This window comes from Struthio camelus, chromosome 5 (genome assembly GCF_040807025.1).
Source record: "Struthio camelus isolate bStrCam1 chromosome 5, bStrCam1.hap1, whole genome shotgun sequence".
NCBI lineage: Eukaryota > Metazoa > Chordata > Aves > Struthioniformes > Struthionidae > Struthio > Struthio camelus.
In genome coordinates this window covers 57,191,573-57,216,544 of record NC_090946.1, presented here as the reverse complement: position 1 = coordinate 57,216,544, position 24,972 = coordinate 57,191,573, and the positions used below count along the sequence as shown (strand labels likewise).

At 40.7% G+C, this 24,972-nt stretch overlaps 1 protein-coding gene across 1 annotated transcript; it reads left to right on the top strand.

Annotated features, from left to right (window-relative positions):
- Nucleotides 1-122: 122 nt before the first annotated feature.
- On the top strand, nt 123-20,624 carry FBXO33 (F-box protein 33). The gene is made up of 5 exons (XM_068946529.1): nt 123-141; nt 293-804; nt 8,647-8,757; nt 14,324-15,009; nt 18,623-20,624. Exons 2-5 carry the CDS (start codon nt 374-376, stop codon nt 18,892-18,894), a joined length of 1,500 nt encoding a protein of 499 aa, XP_068802630.1. The 5' UTR covers nt 123-141; nt 293-373; the 3' UTR covers nt 18,895-20,624.
- The last annotated feature ends 4,348 nt before the right edge of the window (nt 20,625-24,972 follow it).

Sequence of the window (24,972 nt, the reverse complement as noted above, 5' to 3'; positions counted from 1 at the left end):
TTCGAACGGGTGGTATGTTCCATTCCCCTTCCACCCCCCGCCGGGGGTGGCTCCGCCTCCCTGCGCGGCGGCCTCGCCCCGCGAGAACCGAGATCGGTGCCGGCGGGCGCGCTCACCTCACCCTCTCCTGCCGGCTCGGTGGTAGGGTCCCGCCGCGGCGCGGTGGGTAGGGCCCGCTGCGCCTCTCGTCCCCCCCCGGAGGCGGCGCGGGTGGTGCGTCCCGGCAGTAGCCGCGTCCCGGCCGGCGCCCGCCCCCTCCGCCTTGTCATTGATGTTGTTGTTTTTGTCGCAGGAGCCGGAGGCGAGGCCGGGGCCGCCGCCGCCTGTGGCTGCCGCAGCAGCAGCAGCAGCAGGGCCCGGGCCGGCGCCAGGCATGTCGGTGTGCGGGGAGGCGGTGGGCGCCGGCTCCCTGCCCAGCGAGCTGGTGGTGCACATCTTCTCCTTCCTGGCGGGGCCCGACCGGCTGCGGGCCTCGGCCGCCTGCTCGCACTGGCGGGAGTGCCTCTTCTACCCGGCCCTCTGGCCGCGCCTCCGCCTCAGCCTCCGCGTCTCCCCGGCCGAGCGCCCGCGCCTCGAGTTCCTCATGCGCAAGTGCGGCTGGTTCGTGCGCGAGCTCCGCGTCCAGTTCGCCGCCGACAACTACCCCAGCGGCGGCGGCGGCGGCGGCGGGGGGGCGGGCGAAGGTGCCGCGGCGGCGGCCGACGGGGAGGCGCCGCCGCCGCCGCTGTGCCCGCGCTGGCTGGACCTGCTGAGGACCTACCTGGAGCTGGTGCTGTGCGTGCTGAGCAGCGTCCGCAACAACAGGTAGGGCCGGGCGGGGGGCGGGGCGGCCCCTCGCCGCTGAGGGGGATTTCCCGCCGCGGGGCCGGCGGCGGCCGTTGCCCGGCCGGCGGGGAGGCGGCGGCGGCCGCGCGGGGCAGCGGCCGGCGCCGCGGCCACCCGCCGGCGGCGGGGGGAGTCCAGCGCTCGTCTCTGCCCCGACGGGGGCTTGCTGGGGCTTCAGAAAACAAGCGGAGCCTGCAGAAGTGACTCGCTGAGCTGCTGCGGTCCGAGCCGAAGCGTGGCCGTGCTGTGGGAAGTAACCTCCTCCTTACCCTTTTCCGTAGCGTTAAGGCGAATATAAGTACCGAAGTTTATTTGGGAGGCAGCTAGGCTGCACAAGCCATAAACGAAACTATGAAAGCTTCGTTGTCTCCTTTAAGGAAAGAGAAATGCAGCTCAGATGCAGCGCTTCACACTGGGAATTTGGATTTGGCGTGAAACAGGAGATCTCTTTGGCCCAGTTCTGTGTGACTGAGAAAAATGAAACTTGGGAAAAATTAGTGGGAGGGTTAAGGTTGTAGTATTGGTGATGTGTTTCTGGAGGGAGAGGAAGGAAGTACGGCTCTTATTAAAATACTTAACGTTTCCAGCCATGAGGGATCTTGCTGTTTGAAGACTGAGTTTCCATGCCAGCTCTTGTGTTACCTGGTAAATTGAGATTTGCTTCGGCTTTAAACAAGATAAAGTTTTTATTTATTGCAAAACCTTCATTTAGGATTGTCTTAAGCACATTAAACTTAAATAAGTTTTTTCCTGTGCTTTGGACTTAAGATGTGTTTCTGCCCTGCCCTTTCACAGATTTATTTTGACTAAGATACTTAATTTCCTCAGGTTGGAGTTCTTTAGAATTAAAGCACTTACATGCTCTTTATCTTATGTGCGTGTGAAGACCTTTTTTTTTTTTTTTAAATCTGTTCAGAGATCGTCGTAGTACATGGCCTTTAGGCAGCACCTGAGACAGGAAAGCAAGAATTTATTACAGTTAGGTAATGATGCGTTTGGAAAGCCATGCAGATTTCGGGATAGGAAATGGCTAATGTTATTTCCCCTCTGCATGCATACAGTTCCACCTATCTAGAAAATAGGCTGCAAATATTTTGGGGTGTCTTTAGACCAAGTTAGAACTTCTGGATGGCTGTTGGGAAAGCTCTGCAGTTGCATCATGGTATGGCCACCCGCTCATCTTTGATTCCAGAGGGATTAGAGAGTAGTTTGAGGCTTTTCTCTTGCTACAATTCAAAATAAAGAAGCAAGACCTTTAAATGTAATTCCTCGTTTGTTCTAGATGGATGTAAATGTGATGTGTGAGGTCTCACTTTCAGTTCCTTTGCTGTGCTGTGCCTAGCAGGCCAATCCTGTGGTGTAACTGTGATGATTGAGAGCTGCAAACCGTATTTCTGGAAACTAGTCATTGGTCCAGGCTCACTTTTGTGTATAATTTATTTTTTGCCGTGTGAATCCTCTGTGCGTGAATGGTGATTGTCTGTCTTCGTTAGCCTTTCCATAATGCTGCTCTGCCTTTAAGAAGCTTTTGTTTAACTGTTGCTTTTGTGGGGAATCCCACTCGTGTCATAAGTGAAAAATGGTGAAGTGGTGTTGGTAACTTATCAGATCCAAGGCAAATACAGTGACGCGAACGTGGAATTTTTAAGTGAACAATCTCCAGAAACTATTACCTGGGTTTTTCATTGGACAAACTAGACGTTTCTTACTCCCTCTGTATCACTACAGTATGAGACTGTCAAAATTAAATGCATTGCAAACAATCTTTTAAATATATTTTTTATTTTGAAAAAGATTCATTGTTCATGACCTTTTCAGAAACTTGTATGAAGATGCTTGTTTTCTAAAGGTATTTTTGCAGATTCTGTACGCACTTCACTGCTGAAGACTATTGTACAATACTTAGTAGAAATAATTGATTCTCCAGTAGCTATTCTCCAGTAGATTAATACAATTCTAGTGGTAAGATACAGGTAAAAAGTTATCAGCTTTGACAGGATTTTGCATTACTGTATTTTCTTTCTGTCTTCAAATCATTTGCATTCTGCTCTTTTGTTTTGAAATGAATAATTTATGACTGGGGAACACAGAATACCCGGTTATTACAGTAGGCATTTTTTGATGAGCAATTGAAGAGTGGGGGGGGGGGGGCAGAATTTACTTTAAACGCTTGACATTCTATTCAAAATTACTTTCTGCATAGACTCCTTTTTTCCTCTTGAATAGACAAGCTTTAGTCTATTTTTGATGCTCCCCCCCACCTTTTTTTTTCTTGCAAGGTAACTACCAGTAGCTGATTATTCTGCATACTTCTCCATTGAAGACTTGTTTTTAGTTTAACGAGTAGAGTTTTAAGATTGAAATGAGGTAGGAAGGAATACTAACCTATGCCAAATTGCAGTTTGGTTCTTGTTGTGACCGTGTCTCTGAACTGAAGGCGTGCCCTACCTGGTGCTTCTTTTTGTCTGTCTGGTGACACCTGTACTCTCTTCAGCTATACCACTGGTCTGTGGAATGAGACTGTAATCCAGCCTTTACTTCCGTGCTTCTGTGATTATCCCTGTCTTACAGATGAATATAATATTCCTTGTTATGTTTGCAGTATGTCATTGTACATTGGATAGCCATTTAACTTAAAAAAAACTCTTTCCGTTATTTTGGAACCTCTCTAGTGACTTGAATCAGAGTAAATGCATTCCTTTTGGAATTAAGTTGAAAACAGGATGATTCTTTCATAACTCCTGTCAGGTCTTATGGCTATTTGGCAGAGAAATTGAAAGAACTTCCCTCTTACACTTAAGAGCTGAGCTAACAAGAAATCTAATTTTGTAAAACTGCGCGGTGTTCTTAAACTATGTAATCTTATTGCGGGCTTATAAAGTTGCTATTAAACAATACAATAACAACATCACCACCACCCTTCAAGAAAAAATCTTCTTCAGAAGACTCCTTGGCGGTTTATAGTACTGAAGGATCTAAGGCAAGACTTGTCACACTACTCATAAAAATTAATGCAGCTTTTAGATACTTGCTTTGTACAGGATGATGGTGATGTATATTTCTGCTACTAAAAGTATTTGCTTTCTGTACAATATACAGTTGCAGACTTTGCTTAGAAATCTGCACGTTAAGTCTCTTGAAAAATATTTCTGAGCAATCTTTGCTAATTCTGACGGGAAGGATTTAAGGAACTGAACTAAGTGCAGACAAATAGTTAAAAAAACACTAGTAGTATTCTGACAAATATTGCTGCTGACAGTTATCCAAGACGATACTTTCTAGATCTGGTTCATATTTGTGGTAGAGCTTAAGTCACCACAAACTTTGTTTTGTGACTGACAGCATATTGCTCCAAAGCGCTGCTTTAATAACCAAGAGGGTCTGGCCAACCTCTAGAATTCAACGATGTCTTTAATTTAAAAATATTACATTAATGCTTATAGTGATCTCCAAGTAGCTCTTCCATTGGCTAATAAGTTTGAGCTGCTGCCTTTATGACAGCAAATGCAGCAAAATGAAAAAGTATATTATTGTTTAGCTATTAGTATTCTAGTTATATTTCTATTGAAAAGTGTTGTAATAGGATCTGGAGGAACAAGTTGTTTCTTACTGGCTCTTGGGGGAATCCTGGTCATCTGTGCCTTCGCAAACTGATTTTGTAGAACTAAGTTCTAAATTAATGGCAGGTAGGAGGGTGATAAACTTTCCGTGAGTCGTTTCAGTGTATACAGGAGCTAATAAGCAGCTACGGATCATGCAGTAGGAAATTTCTGAGTTCCTTCTTTGTGTAACTGTGAAATCCTAATGTATAGCCTTTCCTCTAGCTGCTAGCAAAAAAAGATAGGAAGGTGTATGGGCCCTGATGGGATGCACCCAAGAGTGCTGAGGGAGCTGGCGGATGTTATCGCTAGGCCACTCTCCATCATCTTGGAAAGGTCCTGGAGATCAGGAGAGGTGCCTGAGGACTGGAAGAAAGCCAATGTCACCCCACTCTTCCAAAAGGGCAAGAAGGAGGAGCCAGGAAACTACAGGCCTGTCAGCCTGACCTCCATCCCTGGCAAGGTGGTGGAACAGCTCCTCCTGGAGGTCCTCACTAAGCATCTGGAGGACAAGAAGGTGATCAGGAGTAGTCAGCATGGATTCACCAAAGGGAAATCATGCTTGACCAAGCTCATAGCCTTCTATGACGGAAGGACTGGCTGGGTAGATGAGGGCAGAGCAGTGGATGTTGTCTCCCTGGACTTCAGCAAGGCTTTGGACACTGTCTCCCATCCCGTCCTCCTAGGTAAGCTCAGGAAGTGTGGGCTAGACGAGTGGACAGTGAGGTGGCTTGAGAACTGGCTGGATGGCCGAGCTCAGAGGGTTGTGGTGAATGGCGCAGAGTCAAGTTGGAGGCCTGTGGCTAGTGGTGTCCCCCAGGGGTCAGTCCTGGGTCCAGTCTTGTTCAACGTATTCATCAGTGACCTGGAGGAAGGGACAGAGTGCACCCTCAGCAAGTTTGCTGATGATACTAAAGTGGGGGGAGAGGCTGGCACACCAGAAGACTGTGCTGCCATTCAGAGGGACCTGGACAGGCTGGAGAGGTGGGCGGAGAGGAACCTCCTGAAGTTCAACAAAGGCAAGTGCAAGGTCCTGCACCTAGGCAGGAATAATCCCATGCACCAGCACAGGCTGGGGCTTGACCTGCTGGAAAGTAGCTCTGCCGAGAAGGACCTGGGAGTGCTGGTGGACAACAAGTTAAGCATGAGGCAGCAGTGTGCCCTTGTGGCCAAGAAGGCCAATGGTCTCCTGGGCTGCATGAGGCAGAGTGTTGCCAGCAGGTGGAGGGAGGTGATCCTGCCCCTCTCCTCAGCCCTGGTGAGGCCTCACCTGGAGTACTGTGTCCAATTCTGGGCTCCCCAGTACAAGAGAGACATGGCACTGCTGGAGAGAGTCCAGCAGAGGGCTACAGAGATGATGAGGGGACTGGAGCATCTCTCATACAAGGAAAGGCTGCGAGAGCTGGGCCTGTTCAGCCTGGAGAAGAGAAGACTAAGAGATGATTTGATCAACATGTGTAAGTATCTGAAGGGGGAGTGTCAAGAGGATGAGGCCAGTCTCTTCTCCGTGGTGCCCAGCGACGGGACAAGAGGCAACGGGCAGAAACTGAACCACAGGAAGTTCCATCTGAAGCTGAGGAAAAACTTCTTCACTGTGAGGGTGACAGAGCATTGGAACAGGTTGCCCCGAGAGGTAGTGGAGTCTCCTTCCCTGGAGATATTCAAAAGCCGTCTGGATGTGATCCTGGGCAATATGCTCTAGGTGACCCTGCTTGAGCAGGGAGGTTGGACGAGATGATCTCCAGAGGTCCCTTCCAACCTAAACGATTCTGTGATTCTGTGTCTATATATTTTTTGCCCTTTACTCTACAGTATATTTATTTGACTTGTTTGATCTTTGCTGTGGAAAAAAAAAAAACAGATTACAGTAAAACTATGGTATCTCAGTGAAGTATTTATCTTGAAGAGCCATGAAAAATCTGTGTTGTCACTCAAGACAGTATTTGAGATTCTTCAACAATTCTCTTCTATCAGTTGGAGCAGGCAGCTGTAATTGGCCAAAAAATAATGTAAATAATAGAACAAGAGCCTTACCTCTGTGTTTATGTTGAACGTAAGCAAGGCCATTTTTATTTTTTTTATTGGAAAGTGCAGAACGGGTGTTCAGAAAAAAACAAACAGCCAAACTGAAGATGGAGCATAGCAGGAAGCTTAATATTTTTAGTACGCTTTTTGAGCTATTGGAAAATAAAACTGTTTGTAAATCCGAAAAAGAGTATTTTTCTCCAGCGATGTGTGTAGATAGTACATACAATTAAGATGCCACTGTGACTTATAGTGAAAAATGAGTTACTTCAAAATACTTCTATTTAAATAGGAAGTGACTTTACTAGCTTTTTACTAACTTTACTAATTCTATGAAATAAGACTGAGAGGGGAGCAGAATGCCAAAGAGATTATATGGCACTACTAGTAGTGCCAAAAATCCAATCCTAAATTGAACCATGATCAAATTTGTTGACGGTATTAACTGATATGAATGGAAAAATACTTAATGTTTTTGTTGCTTGAGTTTTGAGGCAGAACTTTTCCGTGCATCTGTCTAGAGCATAAAATGGAACAATGGAATAGGAGTAGTAAAACTGTATAAAATACTAGTAAGTAGTGTTTCTTGGGTCCTGTGGCTCAGTAGCTTTAAAATTAACACTTGACACAGTAGCATTCAATGGGGGTATGGGTAACACAAAACAAAGTACTATGAGATGTAAATCTGCAGGTGATTCAGAATGATTCTGAAGATTTCATTTCATCTCTTAACATTCAGAATTAAGTAACTGAGATTAGGAAATAAAGGCTTGATTATAGCATTGGCTGTGAATGCTACCTTTGACGCTAGGTGGATGTTTCTGCTGTATAGCCTGTATACCAGGCTATCTTCTACAGCTTTTGAGGGAAAAGAAAACCCAAAATTTTCTTGGTGGTGTTGCCACATTCACCTATAAGAGAAGATAAGTAGCAGATGCAACTAGTGAACAGCTTTCAGGAAACTGGAGTAAGATTATTTAATGTAGATGCTTCAAACCAGGTGAATTGTGATTTTGAAAAAAATTACAGATTGTAATTCATAATTACTTAAAAATGTAGAATTTGACCATTGATATATATCCTATTTTCTCCTCTTGATGAAATATCTACTCCTACTCTAAGAGGTAGCGAGCTGCCGCCGGAGCTTTCCTAGGCTTTAAGTGCTGCAGTTGTGTTGTATTTTCCTAGAGACTGAGGAATTAGCGATGATTTGTAAGCCAGCAGAAACAACGGTTTATATAACTCACTTCTTTGGTCAGCTACAGGGTAATTGGTATCTACTGCTTAAGATGATTTTAACTCTTGCAGCCATTTGTGGTTTGACTGGTGTTTCTGCCGTGCTGACTATCAAGTGTAAACCAGTCTTTGAATGGTACAACTACTCTAAAACTATAGTTGTTTTCATGTCTCTTGTTGTTTCGTGGAGGATAGAAAAGTAAGGAGTATAGTAGGCAAGTAAGATAAGTTAATGGTGCTGGGGAAAGAGTCTCTCTAGCACACTGAGACCAGTCCAGCATAAACTAAAGAGACAATTTTTTTACTTTTTAGGTGTTTCTTCTAAAAATGAAAAATATATGTCATGGTGGAACAATAATCCTCTTTGAGATGATTACTCTAGAAAATACTAGAATAGCTTCCACAGCTTTAATACAGCATAAACTAAACACTGACTTGGGTGTGGGGGCTTTCACCTTTTGTGTCTTAGGTTTCTGTTGCCTACAGTGAGGCAGATATCAGGGCCCCTACTTGTATCCCAGCTGTGGTACACAGGTGTTTAGACAGAGTTGCTTGCAGGTGCATTATATTTAGGCATTAAGTGCAGTGTTAGATGTTAAAATGAATCGGTATTTGACGGTTTCATGTATGACGCTAACAAGTTTGTAAAAGCGCTTACCTTACTAGGAGTTTTCCTTATTTTAATGGCCTGCTGAAGATACTCCTCTGAGGTAACTGAAAACTGGCATTTATTCTTGCAGCTGGCTTCAGCAGTTTGTGTATTCCTCTTCCCCTTTACACTTCAGTCTTGTTTTTTGGAGTTCCTTGTGTGCTTACACTCCAGGACAGTAGGATGTTTCCCAGAATGGACTGTGTGTTCCGTGTAATAACGTGTTCTTGTTGTGTGTGTTTGACTTATCCAGAATGATTCCCCACAGTTGTTGGGCTTTGTATAAAAATTTATTTTTGTTTTGTTTTATAGGAACCTCCAAAAATTAAGTCTCTTTGGGGATATAAGCATTCTGCAGCAACATGGAAGTATATCAAATACATACCTCGGCAAGGTTGACCCTGATGGCAAAAAAGTTAAGCAGTAAGTTCTATTTGTACATTATCAAAATATTAAAATAAAAAAAAGCCGATAATAGAACAGTTTTTCATTTCTGAGATAGTTGACTAAGAAAGCTTCAAGCCTTTTAATGATGAGAATAGAAATTCTTTAGTTAATTTTTTTTGCTGCTGTTCCAAGCATTTACATGACATAATCTGGTTTTGTGGCTTTTTTTTCTTCCTAGCAGGGTGAGAATCCTTTCTTTCCTCTTTTCATTGTGTTCTAGAAACAATATTATGCTAATAGCAATGAGGGAGGGACAGAGGTTTGTTACCAGTGCCTCTCTTACTCCTAGAGTACATGAAGAAATTAGAAAAGGAAGTAATCAGATGTGTTTCACAAGTATATACAGGACAGGAGAATATTGAGGAAATGGAGCAAGTAGACTTGAAAGAGGACATAAATACAAACAAATTATTTTGAATTTTATCTCAAAACTAGGCTGCTTATTTGCAGAATTCCTTGGAAATCTTAGTTCACAATGTGCTTATTTAGTTCAAAGGTGTATTTTAGCTTGCTGCAATTAAACTACAGTGCAGTCTTTGAACGATTACAATCAGAATAGCTAGTTCTTGTTTTTTGGAAATGGTCAAATACAATTTTAGAAGCTACTGACATCTAGAATAAATTACCACTGAGGAGTGATGCGAAGTTAACTAGTTCGGCAGTTCTGCTAAAGCTTTCCATAGAGATAAAACCTAAATGCCATCGTTTTAATCTGTCAGCTTAGAAATCTTTCTCCCAGTAGCTTGGGAGTAGAATAAGTACAGCTTCTCTGTGAGCTGTACTTTACTGTGATTTTTAGTAGTTTTAGGATTAGCCTATGTATTTTGTCAGATCAGTGTACGCATGTGAACACAGACTGTCAAATTAATTGTTTGGTCCTGACTTAAATTTACAAAACAATGCAAGTACAGATATGTATCACATACTGTGTCTTTGTTATTCTATTATGCTTATAATGCAGAAGTTAGAGCAATTTGAGATTCTGTCTTAACGTATGTACTGTGTGTGGGTAAAAGACAGCAGTTTGGTAAAAGCTCCTTCCTCAGTATTCTTTGTGAAAATTAAAAAAATATATAATCAAATCATTGCCAAGGGGCTTAGAGAACCATCTAAGCAGATGTTTACTCAGCTGAGTACGCAGTTAAACAGTTAAACGTTTCTTCAAACAAGTAACAAACGGTTATGCGTACTTCAGAGCCACAAGCCATTCAAAACTCGTTAATATTCTAATTTGAAGTTAGTCTTTCACATGGATATTGGCCTTTGCATATACTGGAATGAGCAAATAAATGCTACCTCTTTTTTGTTTGTTTTTGCTAGAATAAAGCAGTGTGTTTGAGACCTGCTAGTTCTTTTTTAAATTAAAGAGAGGCTAGCAGTGAAAACATCATCTGCACTAGCAGCATGTACTTCAGGAAGTAAATCTTTGTGGCTACTTAGTCTCTTGTCTTTTGCACTTGGGTGTTTGGATCAGTTAAAAAACCAAACATGAATACTGCAAACTAACACTGAAAGATGCTGAGCAGCTTACAGAGACAGTGTGCTATTGATAGTTGAAGATTTTGGAACCTGTATGATAGTAAACTTTTCTAGTTCCATGAACTTCCTCCAGTTAAAACAGTCAGTGAGGGAAGAAAACATGACACTACCTTAAATCCACAGCATTGAGCTGGGTTCGACAGACCATGGGTGAAATCTCAGTTAGCAGAGAACCATTAGTATGCCTCACCAAGTAAAGGCCAAGAATTGTCCTGGGAAAGGGGAGGCCTTGGACTGCATTTTCAGAAACATACTTTTGCAGTGATCAGCATGTACAATGCATGGATTTTTGTAACGCTTGTTCTCTTTCCATTTTGTGTGAGTGTCTCTGGTTACTTTCTAAAATTCTCTTTACAACTCAGTTCATTACTATGTGGAAGCTCAGCATAAACAATACATTTGTCTTGAGCTGAACAAAGAGTAGTTGTTTGAAATCTTTGCTTTCTGAAATCTGCTTTTCGTGATTGATCCGTGTGGTTCAGATAGTTTGGTTTCCAAAAGAACTGGTTTAGCCTCTGTTACTAAACAAAACACTTTGATTGATAGTCTTTAATTAAACAAATGGGCACCATATGGACCTTAGTAATATGTTTGCTTCCTGTCCAGGCCCATCAGTGCATTTCAGTACTGGTCAGGACTGTTTTCTGGACTTAAGCAGTAGTTCAGCCTGCCTAGTCAGGCTTTGGTCTGTGCTCTGACTCTGAAAATTGCCATTTGGTTTATTACTTGTAAAAGTAGTTTAGTTTTTGGATTTTTGTTTTTTAAATGGCTTCCTTCTGTATGGTCATTTGGAGGCTTCAGGTTGATGGTGAGCGTCTCAGAATATAATTGCTTTCTGTTCGCAGGCAGCGAAGAGATCTAATTACTTTTGCTGAGCAGTCACTGGGATAAATTTTGTTTTCTTGCATGTGCTGAGCTTAGCTTATGTTTTGTGTTATATTTACTAAAGCAAGATTCTGTAAAGTTTTGTAAATGAGCTTTAAGATAATCATGTGTAAGTTAGGATGGATGCTGCGCTACATGCTAGGAGTAGAAGTACAAGTTAGTATGATAATAAAATAGGTGCTAATTCTAAGAATTCACTTCTTGTGTCTAAAGTTTAGAACACAATGCAACCTGTTTTTGTAAACTCCAATTACGTACAGCCTGTTTTATGTAAATAGGACATGCATAAGTTTTTGCACAAGAAGAAAAAATCCTTTAGGCTATTTGAAAAATTTATTTTAAATCTGTTGAAATTAATAGCCCGTGGTTGATATTCTGCTTTGTGTCTGACCTCTTACTAATCTAGAAAGCAAGTACTTAAAACAATCCAAGGGTGATCTTTGTTAAATATTCTATATTGACATGTTTGATATCTCTTTATTAAATTGGTGAAGAACCAAGGAAAGGAGGATAGAAAGTTTTTCATAGGACTTACGGACTAGTAGGCTGCCAGCACAAATCTAACTGCTTGTGTAAATACTTCAGTGCTAGCACTAAAAGCTTAAGGTAGGTAACATTAAATCAGCATCTCCTTGGAAGAAAAGGTTTTTTTTCAGTATGATTCTCACAGAACTGTACAGCTGTGGTTATTTTTACTGCATGTTTCTTTTCATTGTTAAGCTGCATAAATACTAGAGTGATGCTGTCTGAAGCTTAGATGTTTTAGGTTACATCAGAAGCACATTTTTAAACAGACTTTTAGTGCAATGAGTTATAGATGGTAGTATTCTACTGAACATTCGCATCTCAGAATTATTTTGTCATATTTTCAGTAGTTTTATAAAACACTACATGCTCTGTTAAGATTGGCTACTTGAAATATTCCCAAATAAAGTATACAATTGCTGCAACTGTTACAGTGTCTTTCATAGATAGGTATGATGAGAGGAGGGGAGAGTCTTTGTGTTTGTTGTGGAAGAAATTAGAGAGGTTCCCGTGGTAGAAACTTTCTTTTGGGGAGGTCATCAGAGAATTTGCCTCTAATTCAAGCATTGGCAGAAATAATTTTGAAACAAACTGACAAAATTCAGTGACGTATTAGATCAAACAGCACTCATCGGAATTCTAAAAGAATTGAGGAATAAAATTGCAGAACTGTTTTATCTGTGTCTCTTAATCTGTTGTTTAAAAGCCTGTTTAATTTGTGTCACAACTGCCACATCCCAGTATTCAATGAAAAAAGAAATCTTAAGGGAAGATCTGGAAGAACTACAGGCTTTAAGTCTGATGACTTAGACTAGGTAAAGCAGTAGAAAATATTCTTCTGCGTATAATAAATGAATACATAGATAAATACCATAACCACACCAACTCTTCTACAAAGAAAAGTCATGCCTTGCAAACCCAGTGAATTCATGGGAGAAGGACAAGCGCATGTGCAGGCAAGGCAGAGGGTGAATAAGGATTGATTTAACTTTCTTGAAATAGAAGAACTATAGGACCGCAAAGGTAGTAGGTGACAGCTTCCAAGCAAGCAAGAAGAGGGGTGATTGCACTCCAGAGTTTCTTATTACTGGATGTGTTGGCTGATAAAAGCTTATGTGGCTCAAAGAGGACACTGGACAAGCTCACAGAAGCGAGTTTCCATTGAGGGTTACTGAATACTTTAAGCCCCTTCTGATTCAGGACATCTGAGTTTGCAAATTTTTGGAAACGAGTAGAAATCTTTGAGAAGTATCACTGTATGCTTTACTTGTTCCATCACTCTTCCTAAGGTTTTCGTATTTCTCTACTGTCCGTCAGGATACTGGGCCAAATGGGCCTTTAATTTTGTCTGGACGCTGTCTTGATTAAAGATATGTGGATAATGATAATAAATTTATTTTAAAAGTTTGAGCTTAGATATGTAATATATGCAGATGTTCACAATAACAAAGGAACAAATGTTCTATGCAAAAGGTTATCTGATGTGTGGCATGGGGATTTGTGTTAATTCTGTACTGTAAGCATTTACCTTGTATTTCATGAAGTTTGAGGGAACTCGCATAGCCTGGCTCAATTCCTTCCCGTGAATGCTGAACTTCCCTTCTGGCTGGCCAGGGTTTGAGATTCAGCTCTCATCTGTAGATGTGTCCTGGAACGCGTATGCTCAAAGAACGCTTGTCGCTTCGGCTGAAGGACCCTTTTGGGCCTTAGCAGCTGTGGAATGAAGACTAAGAAATATCTCTTTAGAAGAGGCTTGTGAAGTTTGACTCTACTACTAGAACTGGATATTCAAATTCTTACCTTAAAATATTCTTGTTGCCTTTTTGAATTAAATATCTACTTTCATTAAAATAAGTAAGGGGTTGGAGAGGTGGGATGCATCAGAATAGGTGCATAATATGCATGTATACAATAAATAGTTTCATCTGTCACTGATATTTGAAATGTTACCAGGTCCAAGTTGTTGTGGTATAACTTGAAGCTGTTGACACTTGAAAACCCAGTCAGATGTGCATTCAGGATTATTTTCAAGAATCTTTTTGTTATGTGTTCTTTCTTTATCTTTTAATGAACAAAATCAAGCACTTAGTTTCAGATCATTCTAACTTAGCTTCAAAACCAGGTTTCCCACCTTTTCAGTGAAAACGGCTTTCTTGTCAAAGTGAATTTGCAGTCCTAGAGAAGTTAGGTAAATATGAAAAGCTGTTTTTAAAAATAAGAACTGTGTTTTAAAAGGCTTTTATATTTGCATAACCTTAAAATGTGCGGGGGAGGGTGTTAAAATGCGTGCTGGGAAACATGCAGCATGAAGGTTCAGATGGCACCACTGTTGACAAAGGACATCAGTTTTTTTCAAGTTAGTTTACAGTTTTAACCCTTTAAGTACAGTGAAGGCTAAATCTCTGTGGGAGGTCTGCAGGATCAGTGTCTGCAGTTTGTAGCTCACAAGAACCTTGATCGTAGCAACCTTCCTGCAGAATAAGGTCATAAATGAAAGGAGAATAATTCTTGAGTGAAAAATAGAATGGTATGCAATTGGTAAGACTAAACCATACTTAATAGGATCATCGTCTGTTTTGTTTTTTACTTGCAGAATACAACAGCTGTTTGAAGAGATATTAGGCAATAGCAGGCAATTGAAATGGCTATCTTGTGGGTTTATGCTACAAATAGTAACTCCCACATCATTGTCCTCCTTATCAAACCCCATAGCCAACACCATGGAACATCTGAGCTTATTGGACAACCACATCCCTGGTAATACCACTCTTATCACTGCGGTTGAATTGGAGCGCTTTGTGAATCTGCGTTCGCTTGCTTTGGATTTCTGTGATTTTACAGCTGAAATGGCAAGAGTCCTGGCTGATAGCAACCATGTGCCTTTGCATCGACTGTCTCTTCTGATCCACAGTGTTTCCATAATGCACAAGTCCTTGGACAGTATGCCAGAAGATGAGAACTGGAAGGCGTTGACACGCAACAGCACTAATCTTCGGGTCTATATAATGGCTTTTGATGTCAAGAGTGATGATATGTTAAGGATTCTTAAACCCGGTATCCCCCTAGAGAGGATTCACTTTGACAGCTACATCACTTGTGTTTCAGGGGCTGTTGTTGATCTCATATCCAGGCAGTACGACAAGTTCCTCACTCATTTTATATTAATGAATGATGTGATAGATATGTCTGGCTTCCCAGATCTTAGTGACAACCGGAATGAAGATCCACTTGTCTTATTAGCCTGGAGGTGCACAAGACTCTCTCTTCTAGCTGTTCATGGTAGGTAAAGCATTGTACGGGCATAGTACATGACTTTGAAATAATTTTGACACTCTAGCCTTTCTAGTCATAGTGTTTTAGTGAGAGTGGTGTTCAAAAATGTGCTGGGCGGTTGCTGTATAAGCTGTTGTGTTTTATACTAGTATTTTCATGTTTGGAAATATGAATGCTTATTGTGTATGTGTTCTGTATATACTTATAGTTTACTGACTTTTTATGAGACGCCACGTAAGATTTTATTAGATTACTTACAGAAAGGAGGATAACTAGGAAATGTTCCAAGAAGTTTATCCTGAAAGTGGTATGCGCTGTTCAGGTTGCACCAAGTGGCTGCCTATGAGAACATGAACACTGATAACGTTTGCTATTTTACCATGAGTTTGTGTACTGTTAGGATGAGATGATTGTGCTTCCTGTTTGTGAATAATATGGGTTAAATCCCCCAGAGCTGAGGGGAGGAAGTCTATTACCAGTTTGGTAATGCTTTGTCAGCAGATGAAGGCAGTCAACAGAATTTGAGACTGCTCTACTTGAAGAGTGAAAAAAAAATACAATGGAGAGGATAATGCCTTGATGTGTGCAGTGGTTTCATTAGTAAAACCACAGCTGGGTTTATGCCACCTATCTGTTAGGTATATAACTTCAAATCAGTAAGCAGTTTGCACTTTTATATTCAGCTTTGGAGCAAGTACAGTACTTGCTAGAAGTTAATCACTTAGCAAATTTAAGGCAAATAACCAGTGTTATAACCAATTTTATAGAATGATGTGAATGTGGCCTATATAAAATGTTTTTTAGCAGTTTGTCTTTAATATTTGGACGAAAGTTTGAGGGCTTGAGATATATTAATATTTAATTAGATATTCTCTTAAGTTACCCTCCTAATGCAGGAAAGTTCTCTAAGCTACTATCTAAACTTAAAAATCTGCACATAAGCTAGTGTCATTATTATCTAATATCAGTACATATCTGTTCGGTAGAATATGTTACTCTGTGCAGTGCGTTTGGAAAGCAAATACCTTCTACAATTCTGTGGAGCAATTCATTGTTACTGGTCTTCTTTCTGTGGAGTGATGCGATAGATACCTTGGGGAGAGAATGGCCAAATACCACCCTTACTCTGATATGGGAATTCACTTTTTTCCCCCCCTTTGTAGCAGAAGCTATTTATAAATACCCCCTCATCTTTGTTTAGCCATTAATAGGGTTTCTTGGGCATTGTAGCATAAGCATCTTTTTTAAGTAGTAATGGTGAGGAAAAATATGGTTAGGAAGAAAAATCTAGAATGTTGTGATGCTTCAGTACGGTAACTTATCCTCACACTTGTATTTTCTGTGGTTTGCCAAATAATGAAGTTAGCTACTTATCAAATTTTTGTGTGATGCTATCAAGCTTCCTTCAGGAAAGAAAACCAAAAAGCTTGTGTATGTCTTTGAGGAGCCGTAATTGGCTTTATTTATAAGCACTCGGATTTCTTTTTTGGTATTTAGACAAGAAGCTGTTAAATTCTTTATTTTCCAGGGCCTTTAGTTTTCCTCCTTTCACTGCTTTTAGTTTGCTCTGAGAAAGGCTTAGAGCTACATATAGCATTGGCTGCTACTTGTCACTGGCCAAAAGAGGAGGAGAAAGCACACCCTAGAAATACTTTTCATTGGATGCCTCAAGATTTTATTCTATCGTTGGTGGGAAGTATCATAATCCCAACAAGGGAGCATCTTCAGGAGCAAAGGGAAGCCTAGTGAAGGGTTTTAAAAGCTTCCTGCAGAATGAAGGAAGCGTGTGAAGAGTGTGTGGCCTTTTGGGAGGGGATGGGGGAGAGTAGGACAGTAGCAGAGTGGGACAATCTGGCATGCAAATAAAAAGCCAGCTAAAGCTTTTTATTTTTTATTTTTTTATTTTTAGAAAAAAACACTTCCTCTGGCGTTTCAAGATTTTTGTGTTGTTGTAGACAGTGTTACTTGTGAGACCCTCAGTTTCATTCTGTTCATGAGCCAAAACTAAAGTTGAAATTTGTACTGTCAAGCAAAAACAAATTATGGTGCTGCCCGTGGTATTGTTCGTGGTGAAAGGATCACTTCCCTGTTACTTCTGAAACACTCCATTGAGCAAGGGCTCTTTAGCTGCTAGAAAGTTACTGAGAAACCTCGAGTAAAACTTTTGAAAGGAGAGGATTTTAAAAGCAGATACGCTTGAAAATAAGATGGTTGTCCCAGAGAACAGAGGGTCTCCCAAAACCATGCATCTCAACCACAAGGATGGCGCGGGGAATGTAGTTGTAGTTGTTTTTCCCTTTTATTCCTGCGCTAACTCTAAAGGATTTAAGTTTCTTGTATGATCTAGGTAACTCGAAGGTGTTGTGAGTTCCTTCAGATCCTGGTAGGAATATAAGTGGTGCAGGTCAAACTTCTCACCTGCTGATTCTTCACCCCTAATAGGATATTGCACCCAATGAGAACTGCAGGAGTTAACACATTCCTAATATCTGATATACTAGAAATGAGCCATAGAGATGTGTGCAGGCTTCCTTGTCCAAGAAGTACTTTGAGCAACACGTTTACAGGAAAACCACAGGAATCTTCAAACGGCAGGAGAAAGTAAAAGACGACTGAGAATTTTCTTTATTCCTTTTGCTAACTTGAAATTCCTTCTCCATTTTTGAGTTAGATGTCTTACTCTATGTCATAATATGTCAAGATATGTTAATTGTGTTGTTGAAGGCCAAACCACAGCTAGTTTTTATTCCTCAGTGGCTTAACTTCCCCAGTTTAAATACTATGCAGACTGCAACTTAACTTAGAATCCATGTGGCCATATCACCAAGAGGCTTAGTACCTATGAGAGTGATAATGGAGGCCAAAATGAGTCTTTCCTTTTGCAATGGAAGGACTAAGTTGGCAGAGCTCCCAAAAAGGGAAGTTCCCAGATGGTCTGTTGGGCGTCCGAATGAGGAGGTGCTCAGCATTTGCCTTAGCCAAGACACAGCAAACTAGCAGGTAGCTGGGGAATAGGTATTCCTAAATAGGGAAGCTAGTATACGCTAATGGGAAGAGAGGAAAGCTTTATAATTATGTTTAACTTCAGACATAATAACAAGGTCTATGTAATTTTTTTTTTTAATCAACGTGACTTGATTCCTGGAGAGGCTTCTGATCTTTAATGCAGTGAAAGCAAACTCCAGGATTTTTCTCACGCAAGCACAATTTTAAATCAGCCCTTTTATGCATTGACTTGAAATAATGGATTGCTAACTTATTTTCATTCTACCTATTTATGCTATTAAAGTGGATTGTAGGAGGTCTGAAATTCTAGATAAAACTTAACTCTGAGTAAAGAAGTCCAGTTTTCTACAAATGGAAGAAAATTTGATCTAGAAAACTTGATAAAACTACCTGAACTATTTTGATCCCCTTCACTCAAGGAAACATAAAATAGGGCCTAACTACTCGAAGGAAGGAGGAGGGGGAGCTTTGCTGCAGGGGAGTGCTGTCAGATAGGAGATGACAAGATGAGCTGGGAAAGATGCTGAGGTGCTCTGGTATTAAATGCTTCGTAAAATGACTTGCAGCAAAATGGTGGAGAAACGTTTTTGTTTTTTCTTTTTTCTTCCCCTAGGTTACACGGTTTGGGCTCATAATCTTATTGCAATTGCTCGTCTTCGTGGCTCTGATCTGAAAGTTCTTGAAGTCACAGAAGAAAGCATTGATTTTGACCAAGGAGAACTGGCTGATCAGGATGTGGATCCAGTACATAATCTCATTGAGCAAGTGTCCCTTGGATTGGGTCGACCTTGGCATGCAGTCATGGACATAGAATTGCTCAGTGTCTTCACTGAGCCAACCCGTCATTTTTATAGAGAGATGCAAAGCTTCAGTGAAGGCATTTAACTCTTTATTTACAATTCCTGTGGTTACATATGCAAGTAGGGTCCTATTATGTTTTTTCAGTAGCGTGAATTAACCCCTTTTGTGCTGTGTTTAATCAGTATTAGCTATATAGAATTATATATGTGTATTCTACTTCTTGATCAAAGAACGTAGTCGGGTATTGGTTTAGAAGCTGAAAGTGGCAGTGTTTAGGGTTTTCACGGTTAATGGACTTGTCTACCAAACCTTATAGATATACAGCCAAAGGCTGTCTGAGGTTGCCGGCTAACTTTATTTTTATTGAGTAACTGCATTTTGAATGATTTTACAATTATCTCGCAGTTCTGTGCTCAGGAGCCAACTCTTTTTAATATCCATAGCCCAGTGGATTTGTATGCAGTCTTTGTTTGCTTTATCTGGTAGCATGCTACTTAATAGGCTTAACAGGAAGAGAAGACTATCCAGGGCTGTTCATTGTTAAGACTTTCACTTTGCTTTATTTCACATGCAGATTCTGAAGCGTGACTTCCTACTGTTCTCAGTGTTTCTTAGCTGTTAAGCAGTGGTGTGAAACACTAGCTTTTCAGATATCTGCACTTGCAGATTGGCTCCATAAACTGTAGTCTCTCTGAATTTTTTTTTTTTTTTTTTTTTGGTAAACGCATTCTAGCTTATTCTCAGGTTCTGTCATCTTCCTTAAAAGTTAGCTTTGGGCCCAGGTTTAACAGAATAAACAAGAACATGCACTCCGATGAGGTAAAAACATAACAGTGAAGACTTCAATATAAAGGTATACACCTGCAAACAAACATTAGTCGTGAAATCCCTAGCAACCAAGTCACTGGATTTTCTCTGTCAGCGCCTGTGTCAGCTGCCAAAGAATAGATTAAAAACGAAGAAGTGCCCACATGCTGGCAGGGGCAGGCCAGCTTTTGGCCAGCCAGATACTGCTAGATTGTAATATATAAGGTCGAATTTCGACCTGTGGTACACAGCTGTGCTGTGGCTCAGTCAGCAACCTCAGAACTCTTAAACAAACATGCACCTGTTTCACTGTGAATAGTGAATGTAAAGGAAGGAAAGGAAGCAAATACGAAGCTTGTTCTATCACAGGTATGAGCTGCTATGATGCATGAAGAACATTCCATGAAGTATGTTTTAAAATCTTGTTATATCTGAGAGGCTTTAAAAGCCGATTTAACTGTTTCAGGGCAACCGCGGTACAGACGTGGTCTCTGTGAGACTTCCACCTGACCCCAGTTTTAAGTGGTACGAATGTTGTGCATTTAATGTTTAAAGGACAGTCTGCAATAATAAAGTAAGTGGCCAACGTGGGTGCCCAGCAGTGCTGAGACCTGGCTGCTATATTGTAAGCTTTGGAAAACACAATTTATGCAACAGATGTCCAGATATGATTCTATTTATGGAAAAGTTTATATGTGTTTTACAAATGGTTTTACCATCTTATATTAAAATGACCTTTTGACAGGTGTGCGCTGTTTTGTCTCCAGTGAGCACATACCATGCGGATTTTATATGTACATCAGTAGAGTGAATCCACTGGCACAGTGTGTGTATATGCCAGATGTGGTGAGATTTTATCTTATAAATGTGATCAGATTAAAAAAAAAAAAAAACTCCTGACAGAAAATGTAAGGAAACCAGCTGAATGTTTGAATTGATGACTGATGTTGTATGGTTTATGTTAAATGTATATTCTTTTAATCAATGAATAAAGCATTAAAAATTGATCACTGTATAAAATATTTTATTGTATCAGCATGAGGATTTTTAGAATTAAATCGCAACAACCATTCATAAGCTATGTATAACTGGTAGCTCCCGTTGTGCTTAGGTCAACAAAACTTAGAGTCTAAAATAAGTCATACGGTAAAATTTTCTTATTTGGCTGATACTTTGTCAACATTTTTGAGGTGGGGGGAGGAAGGGGAAGGATGCTTTACTACAGATCAGATGATCAGACCGGTTAGTGCAAACAGTGTATCATGATATGACTTATTAGACTAATACAGTAAACTGTGGATTGTAGAACATAAAAGACTATTCTCCTGCATCCATTGCAATTGCTTAAATCAAACTCTGATGTGCTCTAGAAAAATGTGTAGTACTCTTTTTGGTGTCCCACTATTAAATAGATTATGAATACCCACAATGCTTCAGTTTGACATTTTATCTGTACTCAGAGTACGTAACTGTGTATTCTGAATGAAAACTGCAAATGTCTGATAAGCTGTTGAAGAGCTGCCGTGCCCTGCAGTGGCTGACTGTGCTGTGAGAATTGTCGGAGTGGCTGTTCTGTGTGTGCGTGCCAAGCACAGATTTAGCTTGGGCTTCTGAACGTCATTTTACGGTAGTCCTAGCCACTACAAGAATTGCATTGCTTGGTGTTTGAGGAATCTCCTCTATCTTGTAGATTGGGTGAGCAAGATCATTTCACAGCTTACACTGAGAGGAAAAATAGCTTTTGGTGTAGGTAGTGAAGATAAGGGTGATAGTTTTTCACATTTCAGTGAAGGAAAACAATGGGACTTGGCCACAGTGCCTTTCAGGGCTTAGACTCTAGATAGTCATGTCATAGTGGTAAACGTGGGTAGGCTTATGTAGCAGTTAAATCTGGTAGGGATGGTTCAAAATCATCTGGATTAGGATGGTGGTCTTAAAATGATCAAGATTTCTGGCTGCTTCTGTGGAACTTCCTGAAGAAAATGCTATTGCATAATACTATGGTTCTATGGATAGCTGCCTTATCTAACTTGGGAAGTAACTTATTTACCTTTCTGTGATATGAATGTGTTCTCTTTCTTTAGTCTAATGTATTTTCTGCTTTGTTTTTAATTAGCCTCTTAATTGCAAAGGTAAGACAAGGAGTAAGAGAGGCAGGCTACTTGGCTTATGGTAGAGAGATGTGCAGTCCTTTCAATTATTGCAGTTATAGCCACCATATTTAAAATGTTCTATTAGATCAATGGATGTTCATTATTAGTACTCCATAGCTGATTTTCTATACATTTGAAGTCTGACAACTGGATATGGCTTGTATGTCGCATGTGAATTCAGTGTAAATACATGCAAACTACTATAATAGCCTCTGTTTCTGATGTGTGGTGAGTCTATTCAGTGAGTTGTGAGAGCGTGGTGAAACCTGTAGCTTGAGTAGTGTAAGAGGAATACACCTCTGAATTATTTTATTAGCAATATGTATAAGTTGTTGTCTATATTTCTAGCAATGATCTGAGCTAAGAGTATCAGGATGAAGAGATTCAAACTGAAATAATTTGAAATCAAGAGCTAGGGAACCAAGACACACAATGTGGAAAACGCATTTGGAGTGAGGTGTTACAAGCTGTGTGGATTTGCCTTGTGGTTGTATAATCCCAAATGGGATTTTTTTTTTCCCCCCCCTTAAATGGACACCGATGTCAAGTTAGTCCTGCTGTCTGCCAGGTTTAGTAGTAGTATTCAGGAACTTGGAACACAAGCCATCAAGTGTTAAAGCTGGAATGCTTTTTTTTGGAGGTGGGGGATGTTTTCCCCACATGCCCACTTGTCTGACCCTCCTCAGTTAGGCATATCTAAGTTCAATTTATGGGTTACTATGTCTTATTTCCCCTGGCATAAATCTGAACTTTTTTTAAACTGCTGGTTTGCAAATAAAACTTTCAGGTATTATTGGAAAAATACGCTGGAATTCTTCCTTTGCCTCTGTGGGATGATCTAATCCTTACCTGTCCTGCATCATCTTGGTGCAGCTAACATTTATTTTGCCCAGAGCTTCATATATCGTTGTGGACACAGAGAGTTTTGGTGGAGGAAGGAAGAATTTGTTTTGAAGGCAATTAACTTACTTATGAGCTGGAACAAATATTTAGCCTACACGTTTAGCCTACAAATACTGCATTTGTTCAGAAAATGTAGGTACGTCCATGAGTCGCCTGCAACCCTTAAGGCAGATCAAAAAAAAAAAAAAAAAAAAGCTCTTGTGGTGGTAGTATTATCAAATTAATGGCTTCTGTGCTATCAACTGTTTTCTGCCTATAGAAACAAGCTGGTAGTTTGTGGTTCTGGTTGTTCCTGAGACAAATCAATTGGAGAAAGTAAAACTAAATAGTTTGTTTTCTTTAGCCCTGTGCTCAAGTCTTTCAGGAAAATTAGAGCCTTCAGAAAGCAAATCATTGGCCAAAAATGATGTAACAGCTAGATTAAACAGCAAGTAAAAAAATTTCAACATGGATGATCCCTCAAATGTTTGTTGCCAGAATTTGTCAGTGGCTAGCTTATAAGGCTTACCTAAATGCCTTTGAAGCCTAAACTAGAAGCAGAAAGGAGAATAAAGAAACTGCAAGAATGAGCCATGAAAAAGTTCTGGAAAAGCAGCTGAAGTCAGTGTATGTGGAAATAACATTAAGAGCAAAACAGGAGCAGTGAGCTGCATAAAGAAAAGCAGACTTGGCAGACTTGAGTAATCACAAAAAAAAGTGTTCTGGAGCCTTTTTTGGTAACTGCTAATTATGGGGTGTGGTGGCTTGTGAGAGTAGAGCAAATGTACATACTGTGATTACATTAAAGGATGAAACTGTGTGTGTGTGTGTGTGTGTGTGTGTGTGTGTGTGTGTGTGTGTACACCAAGAATGGGGGAAAGGGACCTGTCCACTGCTGCTATGGTAAGTGGATGCATTTCTAAAACTTTCTGCATTTTAAAGGGTACCTTACCAAATGACTGCAGTGTAATTACATGCTTCTCAGGCTGAAGCAAAGTAGCCTCAAGCTAAACTCTCAAAACTGACTGAACAGCCAGTAGCTTCTAGCCGAAGTCCTTCTTTAGATTGTGTGATAGCAGGTAAAAATGGAGCTAGGACAATTAAAGGCTGAAGGTGTTCCAGTGTCCATTCTTGGACAGAGGAGATGACTATGGCTTTGCAAGAAAGTGGGGAGGATCAGGGTAAGAGGCAAGCCCGGCATCTCAGCATTGTAGCCTGTGGCTGCAGAGTAAGAGTTCATGGCAAGCCTGTGGGGCTGTCCAGACTCGGGGTGATCCAGCATTTCACCAAAATGCCGGTGCAGGCAAGGTCTGAGCAATTTCTGCAGCTTCCTACATGCTGCAACCTCATGTGACAAACAGAAATAGACAGCCACACTTTTTTAGACACAATAATTCATTCTCGCTTTGTTTCTGCAGGTTTGTTTTTGCACTTTTCAGGGTCTTTTGCTTTTTTGTGACGCCTAACTACCACTACAAAGCATGTGTAGACACGATTCATATCTAAACCCTTAAAAAGAAAAATTGCTTAAGAAACATAACTAACTCTTATTTACTTATGCATGTTTTCCCAACAGTAGATTCTTGATAGCTTTTGTCTCCAGTTTGGATAGACTTAATTTTGCATTCCTTTCACTAAATATATCAGGTATGCTTGCTCCTGTGCTATCCAAAAAGGGAATTTTTGCCTTTCTTCCTTGCACCTTTAATGATCTGTACTACCTGGTAAGAATGAGTATGCTTGCAGAAACCTCCTGCTATAGCCCATGTAGCCATTTTGTTGAATACTGAGTGCTCTCCAATGTTGGAAAGTCAAAGGAATGAAGACTGTGAGCTTGGGGGGGGGGGGTACCTTTTGTCCCTCACAGCTTCCCAAATGGCAGTGTTAAAATAAGACCACTAAACAATTCATGTTGAGACAGTGGAAAACCAATGCTAATTAATTCAGACCTCAAGTCCAGTTTGCTGCAGACATGCCCTCTTCAAAGGAAAGGGTCTGGTACCCCTGAAGCATCACATAACTACATTTATGAAGCCCGCCTTGCTCCCATCTGATACAAAAGACAGCTGTAATGCAACAGGTTTGTCCTATAATATCAATTTTCAATAATGATAGGAAGGATTCTACATTTCCCCTTTCCCAACACTATTGGTTAGTTAAGTCACAACAGCTGCCACTTGGTAAAGCTTTGTGACAACTGAAAGATTATCTACAAGGTAAGTAATAGAGTATGGATGAAGTATGGAATGCTATTAATTCCTCTTCCCTTCTTCAACTATTTATACAGTTCAATAAAAGACAGTGCACCGCATCAAACAGG